Raw genomic sequence first — 12,629 nt, forward strand, 5'->3', positions numbered from 1 at the left:
GGTTCTGTTATTGCAATTACCAAAAATCAGCAATTTTTTTTATTATTAAACCTTAACTTTTACGCATAATACTATAACTTTTATTAAAACAAGGCCAACATTTACTAAAACAAGTTTTACTTCTATGCATAGAACTTTAACTTTTAAACAAGGCTAACTTTTATGCATCAAACTATAACTTTTATGCATAAAACCATGTAAATTCTTTATTAAAATCTAAGCAAATATTTTAAACTTTACATTTCAATACTTAACTTTTACTCTAAAAACCTCAACTTTAACTTTGATATCTGTAACTTTTTCAAACACCTATTTTTCAGCCAAACCAACACATTTACATAACTTTTACAGGAATATCTCTAACTTTTTCATTCATAACTATAACTTTAACTTTGAACGTATAAACTATAACTTTTATGCATAACTATAACTTTACATTTTACTTACTTAACTTTTACTCTGAATACCTAAACTTTAACTTTGATATCTGTAAGTTTTTCAAACACCAATACTTCAGCCAAACCAACACATTTACGGATTTACCTAACTTTAACAGGAATATCCCTAACTTTTACATTTATAACCATAACTTTAACTTCAAACATATAATTAATTATTCATACCTTCAGAATCAGAAACAATATGGTGTTCTTCAGCTTCCATTGCCTCCTCTTCTTCACGTTCCTGTGCCAAAGCATTGTTTTCGATGCAATTGTTGAGAACGTCCTCCATTGTTGCATCTTGAATATCTGGTTCAACAGGAACTTGAATTCTTTGAGTGGATTGAATCACACTCCTAATTAGGTTTTCCATTTTTTTTTCTTCTTCCTTTTGTTGAGTGGATTGCGTTCTTCTTCCTTCTCTTCAGTTTGGATTTCAATGTCCTTCTTCCTTCTTCCTTCTTCCTTCTCGTTTTCGATCGTTTTTGTTGTTTCTCTCTCCTATTTCGATCGATTTCGATTGAGTTCTTCTTCCTTCCTTCTTCCTTCTTCCTTCTTCCTTCTTCCTTCCTTCCTTCTCGATTTCGATTTTTCTGCGATTTTTTTTGTGAGCGTTTTCTCTCTCCTCTTTCTTTCTTTGCGTGATTATTTCTTTCTTTCTTTTTTCTGCGCGTTTTGTTTACTCCGTTCACACGTGTGACAACTTGGTGCACATTAATATTAATGTGCACCTGTTGCACACAAGACCTTTTGATTTGGAATCCTTGCACTAATATGAATTTAACAACATCTCACTTGACTATGTTTTTTCTTACACAACAGTGAAAAAATGATTGTCAAAGTTGATTGATGAATAGTGCGCAAATGAGAAATGATGCATCTATTGTGTAACAAAGGAAGTACTTATATTAAAATTTAATACTCCCTCCGTCCTTAAATACTCACACCGTTTTCTTTTTCGGCTCGTCCCTTAATACTTGCACTGCTTCTATAAATGAAAATATTTACCAATATTATATTATTTCTCACACTTACCTACTAACCCACCTACACTCATACTCCCTACAAAAAATCATTTAAAAATTCACACCCCATTCACCACTCTCCACCGCAAGTTGGATGGTGCAGGCGTGTGCACGTAGCTCTAGGTGCACCGGGATTAAAACGACCAACATTAAACACAAAACGCGCGTTTTCATTAAATTCCAGAAAAAAGAACAATACCCTTGAACAAAAGAACAATTCCCCTAAACAAAAGAACATTAAAGGCTCTGTTCTTTTCAGTTATGCTTATCGCGCTTTTATTAGATTTGTATTATTTTTGCGATATATATTCTTCTGGGTTTTAAGTTTTGAATTCAAACTGTGAAGAGGAGAGAGAAAGTGCAAACTAGGTTTTCTAAAATGGGTTTTAGAGAGAGAAATTCATGAAAATTCCCAAAAATTCGTTAATTTTTCTACTTCAACATCAAATTAAATGGATTCTTCTTCTTCAAATCTGAATTCTACAGTTGATAATCAGATTTTGGGAGGTAATTTTTCAATTTTGTAATAACAAATGGCATGTTTTGATGATTTTGATTTTGTAATAGTTGTGTTTTTGATGATTTTGACTATTTTGATGATTTTGATTTTGTAATAATCATGTTTTGATGAATTTGATGATTTTAATGAATCAAATTATGTAATAACACACTGATTTCGTTGAAATCGTTGATTTTGAAGATTTTGATTATGTAATTACGTTTTTTTTCCAGAAAAGAACAGTTTTACGTATTAAAAGAACATATGCTCGAATGAAAAGAACAGTTACATTATGCTTGTATTAAAAGAACATTATAGTAGAAAAATAGACCATTTGCGTTTCATAATTTGTTCTTTTATTTTATTGTGTTCTTCTTTTCTATTATTTTCAATTTCATTTGCATTTCATAACTTGTTCTTTTTATTTTATTGTGTTATTTTTCTTGTTACCTTTTATTTATCCTTTGTTCTTTTGATTGCGTTCTTTTTCTTGTTTTTATACATATTAACCTATTATTTTTTCAGATATTATGAATAATGTGCTTGATAATTCATAACTGGATGATGAAAATGATGATTCCGAATCATATGTTATTGTGGGACAAAGTACTTGCCTTGTTCTTTTGGTCTCTATATTTGTTCTTTAAAACTTTTCATTTGTTCTTTTTATAATAAGCTGTTAAAAGAACAAAATAAAAACACGTGCACGGTTCTCATTATGCACTCTTTAACAATTTTTCTTTTCTCCTTCTCTGTTCTTCAATTCTTTGATTCTACTTCCTATTTGTTCATTTTCTATTTTTCAGCAACTGTATATATAATAATTGTACTTATGAGTCATAACCATTAGTCATTTTAGAAATACATTTTAGAGAGAGAGAGAGAGAGGAGAGGATTTATATTCTCTCAACATAAGAGAGATTTTTTGAGAGAGAAAGAGTGAGATGGTGAATGAAAGAGTAAAAAATACATTTTCTCCTTATTCTCTCTCTAAAATTCCTTCTAAATGTTTCTTGTTTGTTGAATATGAGTGAATTAAGAAAAACACTAGTTCAATGTTGATGCTCCTGATAAATGTTGATCAAGTGTTTAAGGTACGTTTCCTTGTTTTTTTCTCTAATGTTCTTTTCAGATTGTTATGTTCTTTTTCACAACTTTACTTTTACTGTGTCATCAACATAGTTTGTTCTTTTAAATCAACATAGTTTGTTCTTTTATATCAACGTACATAGATTGTTAAAAAAGAACATATAATGGTTTGAAAAGAACAAATACCACTTAAAAAAGAACATAGTCTGATTCGTGGTAAAAGAACAAAAATACTTTAAAAAAAATATAGATTAATTTTTAATTGCATCAAAAAATCGTCGTTTTGTCTTTTTAATTAGAACATAAAATCGTTTGAATAGAACAAATAACACTTAATAAAAGAACATAGATCTGATGTGTGGGATAAAAACAAAAATACATTTAAATAAAAATATAGATCTAGTTTTAAGTGCATCAAAATATCGTCGTTTTCGTCTTTTTAATTAGAACATTAATTGGTTTGAAAAGAACAAATACAACTAATAAAAGAACATAGAGTTGTTGTTCTTTTCGTCCCTTTCATTATGTTCTTTTGTTTGATAAGGAAAAAGAAAATGTTGTTCTTTTTCATGTGTTCTGTTCTTTTTTCTTTTTTTGTTGTCGTTTTTTTTAGTTTTTGTTATTTTATTTTTCTTTTGATTCTGGTCTTTGTGTTTTGTAAAAAAGTTGTTGCTCTTTTTTTAATTATTTTGTGTTCTTTAACTTTTTTACAGTTTTTTAATATTTAATAATATTATCGATAATATGTTTTTTTTGTTTTTCTATTGCATTTTTCACACGATGTTCTTTTTGAAAAATAGTTGTTCTTTTTATAGTTATCACTTATCAGAGAGATAATATGTTATTTTCATTTTTGTATATTTTCTTTAGTTTTTTGACATTAGTGTTCTTTTCAGGTTTAGTTAATGTTCTTTTTGTTTACTCTAGTTCTTTCTGTTTAGTTTTTTATGTTCTTTTTCGTTTTTTTGTTTTTTGCGTTTTCTTTTAATGTTTTTGCGTTTTGGTGCAGGTGCACGTAGATCTACGTGCAGGCCCCTGCACCATCCACGCGTTTGACTCTCCACTCCTTACACATTTCCCACTAACTATATTAAAAAAATATCTCACTATCAACTAACACCATTTAAATTGATAAGTCAATTCAAGTGTCTTAAACTCCGCACTGGTCAAACAGGTGTGAATATTAAGGGACGAAGGGAGTAACCAGTTAACTATTTCGAAAAGACAATTAAGCAGCGGATTGTAGGGTTATACAATAAAACTCGTGTCATAATATGTTATTTTGGTTTTCTTTCCTTTGATCTCTCTCCCTTGTCATCTACGAGGACGTCTTAGGCCCTGTTCTTTTGAACTTAATTGCAGTTTAATTCAATTCAGTTCAGTTCAGCTCATTCATTTCAGTTTAGTTCAGTCCCATTCAATTCAGTCTCATTTAATTCAGTTCAATTCAGTACAATTCAGTTCAGTTCAGTCAACCAAATAAATCTCAGAAGAACGAGGCCTTAGCCTATCAAGCATAAGTGAAATATCCTAAAATATACTAGTGTGCATAACTTAAGAAAACAAATAAAGTAAGAGTGTACAAGGGTAATTGAGAGCGAATTTGGGACATATGCCACATACGTTGTGTGTGGTTTGGCCCAAGCAACATTTTCAAGTTGAACATCTCTTGGTTGGAACTTGAACAAACTAGGCCCTTAGGATACGATAACTATATCTATCTCTATAATGTCCTAACGTGTTTATGGCTAGTTTGTAAATCTTAGAACTTCGAGAAAATTTACAAAAAATGTACAAACGATGAAAATATAGTGCTTGTAAATTTTCTCGAAGTTCTAAAATTTACAAAAAAAAACTAAAAACGATGAAAACATAGTGTTTGTAAGATTTACAAAGTAGCTATAAACACGAGAAAATAACCTTGTTTCGAATAAACATTTGCTTTGTGAGGCCAATAAGGGAGGAGGAGAGGGACTAGACTGGAGATGGTTAGGAGCAATCGAAAAGTTTTTAGGATTTTTTTTTGGGTATTTCTTTAAAAGAATATCAACCCTTAAATATATCATGACAATTCACAAACTAAGTTATTGACACATTGAAGCAACAAGGGTCACTCTCTATTACAACAAATATTGCAGCTCCATGAATTTGAATTAGAATTCTTTTCAAGACACTGCATTTTCCATTTATTTCAGAAGCAACAAGTGAAGAAACGGCATATACCAAAGTCGGAAAATCTATAAGACAAAGCTGCTCGTGCTTTGTTCAGTCAGCATTTAAGTATATTACAGGTTTATATTTTTTCCAAGTTCAACAAATAATATTCCTCAAAAATAAACTACCATTAAACAAGAACAAATAACTCTTGCCTCTCTCCATCCGAACCAGTGTTTGTTGCCGCGAGAATCTCTGGATCATAAAACAATCTACTGAGATTATGCCTGTGTTATAATCTCAGAGTCACTTGATGACAGGATCCCCCCAAAAAATTCCACTAATATGAACAAGAATTCCCGCAAAAAGCAATTTCAATTGCTGCTGAAGTTTTATTCAGCAGAATGCCCAGTAATACAGGGGGAATACAGTATCTTTCATTTTCATTTTCAGCATCAGGAAGATGAGGATCTATCATCTCAAGTCTGGATGTCACCAACAACAAACCGACCAATTCAGATCCACGTAAATAACTGTGTAGAACTTACCAAAGAGGCACCAACTAATGCGAGCTCTGAATATATCATTTTTATTATTATCTCAATAACACCTTCCCTATTTTCTTCATATATACTACTAGTGACCATACTGCAAGACCAGCTGAAATATAGAGCAGAGCAACACCAGAAATTGCCAGAGCCCCTTGGCTTGCAACAAAACTGTAGAAATATCACAATTAGAGACTTAGAGTATACTCCACACAATTTACTTTTGCCATTATTCTATAGAAAATTAATATAAATATTTTATATTTTATAGCGCTAGAAGGAACCAACTCAAACAAGAGAGTACCTGCTGTCTCGAGTAGCCAAGATAAAAGTAAGTGCAGTCATCTGGGTTGCAGTTTTCCACTTGCCTAAATTATTTACAGCAACAGCCTAGAATAGATGGGAATCATATCACTATATTCTTGTATTATTCGTCAAAAAAAAAGAAAAAAAAAAGAATCTCCAATGTATTCAACAAAATGAACAAGGTCAAAAGAAAATCAAACCTGAAGAAGCTTAGCATCTTGAGAAGCAGCCCATTCCCTAACAGCGGACATGGTTATCTAAAAAGAGTTGTAAGATCAGAATATTAGGCAGAACAAATGTATATATGAAAAATGCGAGTGGCAGCAAGAAGCCTGCTTGAAAACTATGTAAAACGAATTGATGAAAAAGTCATGCAAGTAGTCATTAATCACACAGCATAACATGTATACTAATCACCAGAGAAAGACATTGATATCTTTGATCTCTACTCCCTCCGTCCCAAAATTAGCTTCACAATATCCATTTTGGGATGTCCCAGATATAATTCGATGAAAATCCACACCTCCTTTACTCAACTCTCTCCATCCCGAGAATTATCTCTTTTTCAACAGGATCTCTTGTTTTCTCTCTCCCCAATTTAAATTGGTATTTCGCGTAGAACAATTGTTCTCAACATCCGTGTCAATCCCAAATTGAACTTTTTAATGGGATGATGGGGCGACCATATAGGTTAACTGTGTAGCATAAGAAAAATACGGAGAGTTAAACAGACTACGCATGTAAAATGCAATAGTTGTAATTTTGAAGCCAAAGTAGGTCAGCCATCCTTCTCTCTCTCCCTTACTCTGTGACAAGCCCATGACCACCATCTACTATAGTCTTATTGGTCAACCAAGGTTATCCCACTTTCTCCTTCTAAAAATTTGAACTAGTACAACGTAGTACGTAATTGTAAGACACTGTTACTATTAAATAACTGTTACTACTATAGAGAACTAGAGAAGTATTAAAATAAGTCTCCATAACTCGATAAAACTATAATTGTTATTATTTAAACTTCACAAAACGAAATACTTGTATTATAAATCACAAAATTCGAAATGGATGAGATTTTCTTTGCGTTGCAAGGAAACACCTTGCAATATACCATTGGCTGTTAAGCACAAAAATAAAAATAGTGCCTTGCAAGCAAATGGTGAAATTGAATACAAGGCAGCAAGTTTCAATGCTGAACAGGTTCTATAAGCCCAGGCAATTGCCACGCCCCAATCTTCCTTTCCCTATCCTCCTTCAGTCTTTCTCACCATGCTATTTAATTTCCACCATGCTATTTCTCACCATGCTTTTTTACAGTCTTGAAGGTGATACTTAAACCATAAGTTATGGCTAATTACATAGTCTTACAATCAAACCTAACAATTTCTGTTGCAATTAGAAAGTTGTAACTTGGTATGCATCAGAGAAAATGATAGGCAAAACCTATCACACTTGACCATAAAAAGTCAAGGCCCAAAAATTGTGGGCCTTAAATACCTATATCCTGCACCAGTAGCTTTTTTTTAGCATGGCCAACTGAAACTGCAGCGCTCCTTCTGTCCCATAACGGACCTCACATTTGGGTTGGACACAAATATTAAGAATACTTGTTGCATGTAGAATAAAAAGTTGAACAAGGATAAAGAGAGAAAGAAATGAAGAATAAGAGACATTCTTAGGGATGATTGATGGGATGGCAACAGGCGGGAAAAAAAGGAAATATTAATATCAAAATAATTAACTTCAACCTTAAAAGAAGATGCGAGGTTTACTTTGCAACATCCCAAAATAGTAATGATGTTTATAAAAAAAAAACAGAGGTGGTTTTCAGGCAAATGCTTTGTATCACACTCATAGAATTGAAAACCATGAAAAGAATTGTTGAATGACCAATAAACAGTCACAAGATTGCAATAAAATGGTCATTCTGAAGGGCACTGTTGCCAACAGTGATGAAAATATAGATACGCTAACACAACAACAAAACCTCAGCTTCTAACAAGTTTTCTGTTTATACATTGATAAGTCACTGGTAGTCTGCAAAGCATTAGAAGTTTAGAACAAATACTTGTAACAATTGCCCAAAGTGTAATAGCCTTTGCGTTTAGGATATGTAATCTCTACACTGGAGATGTTCCCTAAGCCTTTTACTCTATTTTTATATAGCTTGCTATCCCCCACCCTTCCCCTCTCTTCGCACATACTATGTTTTTGTACCCACCATATTGTATTTAGATAACACTGGTTTGGAAGTCCCGTAAATCAATATCATATTTCAAGTTATCACCAGTTCCTCTACTAAGATCTCCAAGGACTTACACAATATATCATTCGAAAGAAACAGATTCAAATAAATAAATGGATTGACCACATCATATAAAATCACCCAAAAAATAGACATCTCAAAGCAAGGGCTAGTAGAAAAACCTCTCTCCCAATTATGGCAATGGCTGGTACTGGAAATAGCCATGGAGTATCTCCGAATAAGGCAATTTCAGGAGGTCTGCTACATAATAAGACCAATGTGGCAGCAACCATAAGCTGCATTAACCAAGGAGAAGATCAATGAACTGTCTAGAAAACACTTCAACCATCAACAACAAGTCCAAAGCTTCTTAATAAAGACAGTACCTTATCAGCTACCGGATCTAGAAAAGCCCCAAATGCCGAACCTAGTTGCATCTGAAAGATATCACCCAAGTATAGCAGTAAGATAGAGCAGTCATAAATAAGTTGAGTTCGGCTTACAACTTTGTTTTCAGAAATACCTTTCTGGCAAGGTAACCATCGAGCCAATCTGTGATTGCTGCAGCAACAAATAAACTGGTTGTGGCAGCTGCTCCCCACCAACTATTCACGTAGAATGCTGGCAACAGAAGTCCATATGTTAGTAATTATTAATGAGCAGCATTACCACCACAAAATCAATCTTTTATTCACTGTTTACTTGTTTAGCATTCAAGTCATGATAAAAGGCGACAGTACAACATCAATGCTGATGTTCAACAATGACTACAAAGTCTACGATCTAGGTTATCTCCTAATGTTCTTTCGTCTATTCACTAATGGGAAATAAGAAAAACTCTTGATTCCCTTGATCCCTTCACAAAAGACCCCCCAACTCCCCAAGTATCCAAGCATTTCACAACAGTTGATGAGCACATGTCTTTAGGTTTGAATACCAACTACAGAGAATACAAATAACAGAAGAAGCACTAAGTCCAGGAAGAGCCATGAGGTTCAAAAGGAAGGGCACCTATCTCCGTATCAATTCAAATGTTTTCTAATGCAACTTTTAGCTGCTTACTAGAATAAAAGTAAGAAGCTTTTGATAAAGCTACCAGATTACTGCACGAAATCAACAAACATTCATACTAATCGCAAATTTGTGAGACCTTTTTTACTATACACAAGCGAAAGGCTTTTGGTTAACTCTTGTTCAAAAAACCCCAGTATTTAGACATTTAGTTATACTTTAGAACAGTACACAACCTTAAATCCTAACAATGTTCATAATATTTGCATTTGTAGCTCGTGATGCTTGCAAATTTCACGAGTGACAGGAAACAATCACCAAAAAACAACCAAATTTAAAATCAAGAATCCAAATTCAATCCCACAATAAACCCATCAAACTCTCAAAATCAAAATATCCCCATTACATCAACAGTTCTAAAATAAAATAAAATCCCCAATTCACATCGGATCAATTCCAAACCCCAAAACCAAAAATAAACAAAATATCACACAAAAAACAAACAGATTTAAGAGAAACATACTTCCAATAAAAACGGGAATGGCGGCAACACGAGCAAGGGTTAAAATAGTGGGCAATGTCAACAATTTGGTGGAAGAACAATCCTTTTCCTTTTGCTTCTGATCTTTATCATCTGAGGGTAAAACGGCGCCGTTCCGATGCCAATCGCCGTCGTGTCGCTTATTCTCATCACCCATTTCAGCCAGCGGCTTTAAAATATTAGAAGCGGAACCAGAACCGGTAGCGGAAACCCTACTATTCAATCTCTCTCCTCCTTCACTGCTACTCCCACTTTCTCTCTCCTCAGATGAAGAAGAGATTGGAGAAGAAGGTGAAGAGGAAGAAGAAAGCATAAATACCCTTTTCCTATTATTGTTATTGTTGCCTATTATCATTGGTTTTATTTTTGTTGTGGTTGTGGTTGTGGTTAGCCCCTTAACGTGCGCACACGCAACTCCTAAACACGCGCCCCTCTTTTTTGCTAACGTGCTCCATTTCCCTCCTCCTCCGCCGCCAACGCAATACACTATGTTGGGTAGAGATGGCTTTGCCAGTGACGCCGGCGGTGGGTTTACGGCGGCGGCAGAGACTATCGTACGCCGGAGGAGTAGCTGTAGAGCAGGCATTTTTTTTCCCTTGTTTTTGTTAAAAATAATCAAAGAAATTTGGTGAATTTTTATTGTATTTTAATATTCGGGAATAAAATTGGGTAAGTTTTACGGAAATTTGATTTCGTAAGATTGCTAAATTTGGTATGGGAAATTTCACGGGGTCCTTGAAAGATGATGAATTGCAGAATTGATGATGAATATGATAGATTGATTTAGGTAGGTAACACACTAACACCGCTGCAAATTTCGGGTGGTGATTTACTGATTTGCAAATACTTGCTTATCATAAGGGCAAACTTGTAAAAAAAAGTAGTTAAAAAGTGTGTTAAAAAATGCCCATGTTATTGCTTTGTTCGGCAAAATTAGCGTTAGTGATTAATGGTTGAATAGCGGGTAGCGGTGAATGGTAGCGGATAACGGTTTGCTGTTAAAGTATCGGCTAACTGATATGAGCGTTCGGTAAAAGTAGCGGTTCATATTCTAAAATAAAATAGTTTAGGATAAATTACTTACCTAAAAAAAATCGAAAAAATATTTTTTACCACCTAAAAAACTAAAACTTGTATTTACCTATTCTTATTTACAAGAGGTGTACAATAAATATTGTACACCGGGTAAAAGTTAATTCAAAATGCTTAAAATTTAAGCTTATATATGTAAAAGTTATTTACTTTTTTAGTGATAATTTTTTTCATTTTAGTAAAACTTATTTATCCAAAATCACTAATAATGTATAAAATTAATCATTTAACCCTTTAAAATGTTTATCTATCAACTTTTTTTTACTAATATAAAAGTTAATCAAAACTAGGTTAAAGTTACAAAAAAATGAGTAAAAGTTATCTTGGTGTACGATAAATTTATTGTACACCTTGTGCGCGCAAGACCTTTTGAAAACATTTTTATTGAAGTTTATATTAAATATAAAATATGTTGAAGAGTAACATTATGTTTAAGAAACCAAGTTAATGTGGAAATGCGAGAGAAAATAAAACTATCTAAATTATCTTTAGAAAAGTAAATCTGGAGAAACATGTAGAAATCTTTAAATTTTAATTTGTTTGACTAATTACTAGTATTATGGAAAACTATGAAAAATAGAATATTTCACATTTGTTAATTGTTTAATTTTGTTTTCAGCGCGTCTCCTGTGAGACCAGTCACACCATCAACTTGATGGTGTGACGAACGCGAAACCAATAGCGTACCTCCCCTAAAACTATATATATAAAAAAAGTAACAGATCTAAACTATAGAAGTAACATACCTAAACTAAAAAAGTACCTCCTCTAAAATTATATATATAAAAAAAAGTAACATGTCTAAACTATAGAAATAACATACCTAAACTAAAAATGTACCTCCCCTAAAACTATTCCGTATAAAAAAAAGTAACATGTCTAAACTATAGAAGTAACATACCTAAACTAAAAAAGTACCTCATCTAAAATTATAAAAAAAAAAGTACTTGTCTAAACTATAGAAGTTAACATACCTAAACTAAAAAAAAATACCTCCTCTAAAATTATTAAAAAAAAGTAACATGTCTAAACTATAGAAGTAACATACCTAAACTAAGAAGGTATCTCCCCTAAAACTACTCCGTATAAAAAAAGTAACATGTATAAACTATAGAAGTAACATACCTAAACTAAAAAAAAGTACTTCCTTTAAAATTATAAAAAAAAAAGTAACATGTCTAAACTATAGAAGTAACATACCTAAACTAAGAAGGTATCTCCCCTAAAACTACTCCGTATAAAAAAAGTAACATGTATAAACTATAGAAGTAACATACCTAAACTAAAAAAAATACCTCCTCTAAAATTATATAAAAAAAAGTAACATGTATAAACTATAGAAGTAACATACCCAAATTCGCAAGTGTGAACCGATCTCACCATCAGTTGATGGTGAGGACAGTCTCATATAAGAATTTGGGTTTTGCTTTCCATGGGTTTTCACAGTTTTTCCATCACTTTTGAGAGGAAAAGTATGGAAGAAACAGGCAAAACATAACTAGTTGATTTCCACAAATATCATTTCCCTCACTTTTTCATTTAAATACCAAACAAGTTAAATTAATCTCACATATCCACAATTTTATACGCTTTTCCTCATTAAACTAGAGCTTCCAAACGCATTGTAAAAGTTAAGTATGTAATTCCATCTTTTTTAAAAAGTCAATATATATTCACATTTT

The 12,629-nt window shown here is 32.6% G+C and overlaps 1 protein-coding gene across 1 annotated transcript; it reads right to left on the minus strand.

Moving 5' to 3' along the window:
- Window positions 1-5,273: 5,273 nt before the first annotated feature.
- Window positions 5,274-10,635, minus strand: LOC110792755 (CDP-diacylglycerol--glycerol-3-phosphate 3-phosphatidyltransferase 2). Its single transcript, XM_021997581.2, has 7 exons — window positions 9,838-10,635; window positions 8,827-8,924; window positions 8,690-8,740; window positions 8,486-8,599; window positions 6,262-6,318; window positions 6,060-6,145; window positions 5,274-5,926 (listed from the first exon to the last, which is right to left on the minus strand). Exons 1-7 carry the CDS (start codon window positions 10,439-10,441, stop codon window positions 5,803-5,805), a joined length of 1,134 nt encoding a protein of 377 aa, XP_021853273.1. The 5' UTR covers window positions 10,442-10,635; the 3' UTR covers window positions 5,274-5,802.
- Between the last annotated feature and the right edge of the window lie 1,994 nt (window positions 10,636-12,629).

This window comes from Spinacia oleracea, chromosome 1 (genome assembly GCF_020520425.1).
Source record: "Spinacia oleracea cultivar Varoflay chromosome 1, BTI_SOV_V1, whole genome shotgun sequence".
Taxonomy (NCBI): Eukaryota; Viridiplantae; Streptophyta; class Magnoliopsida; order Caryophyllales; family Amaranthaceae; genus Spinacia; species Spinacia oleracea.

What these genes read in the sequence shown, in the direction of transcription:
- LOC110792755 (XM_021997581.2), bottom strand. Translation starts at nt 10,441, where the DNA reads ATGCCTGCTCTACAGCTACTCCTCCGGCGTACGATAGTCTCTGCCGCC. An exon ending in CATTCCCGTTTTTATTGGAA is followed by an intron (nt 8,925 to 9,837) that starts GTATGTTTCTCT and finishes TTCTGTTGCCAG; the next exon opens with CATTCTACGTGAATAGTTGG. An exon ending in TTGCCATAATTGGGAGAGAG is followed by an intron (nt 6,319 to 8,485) that starts GTTTTTCTACTA and finishes AACTCTTTTTAG; the next exon opens with ATAACCATGTCCGCTGTTAG.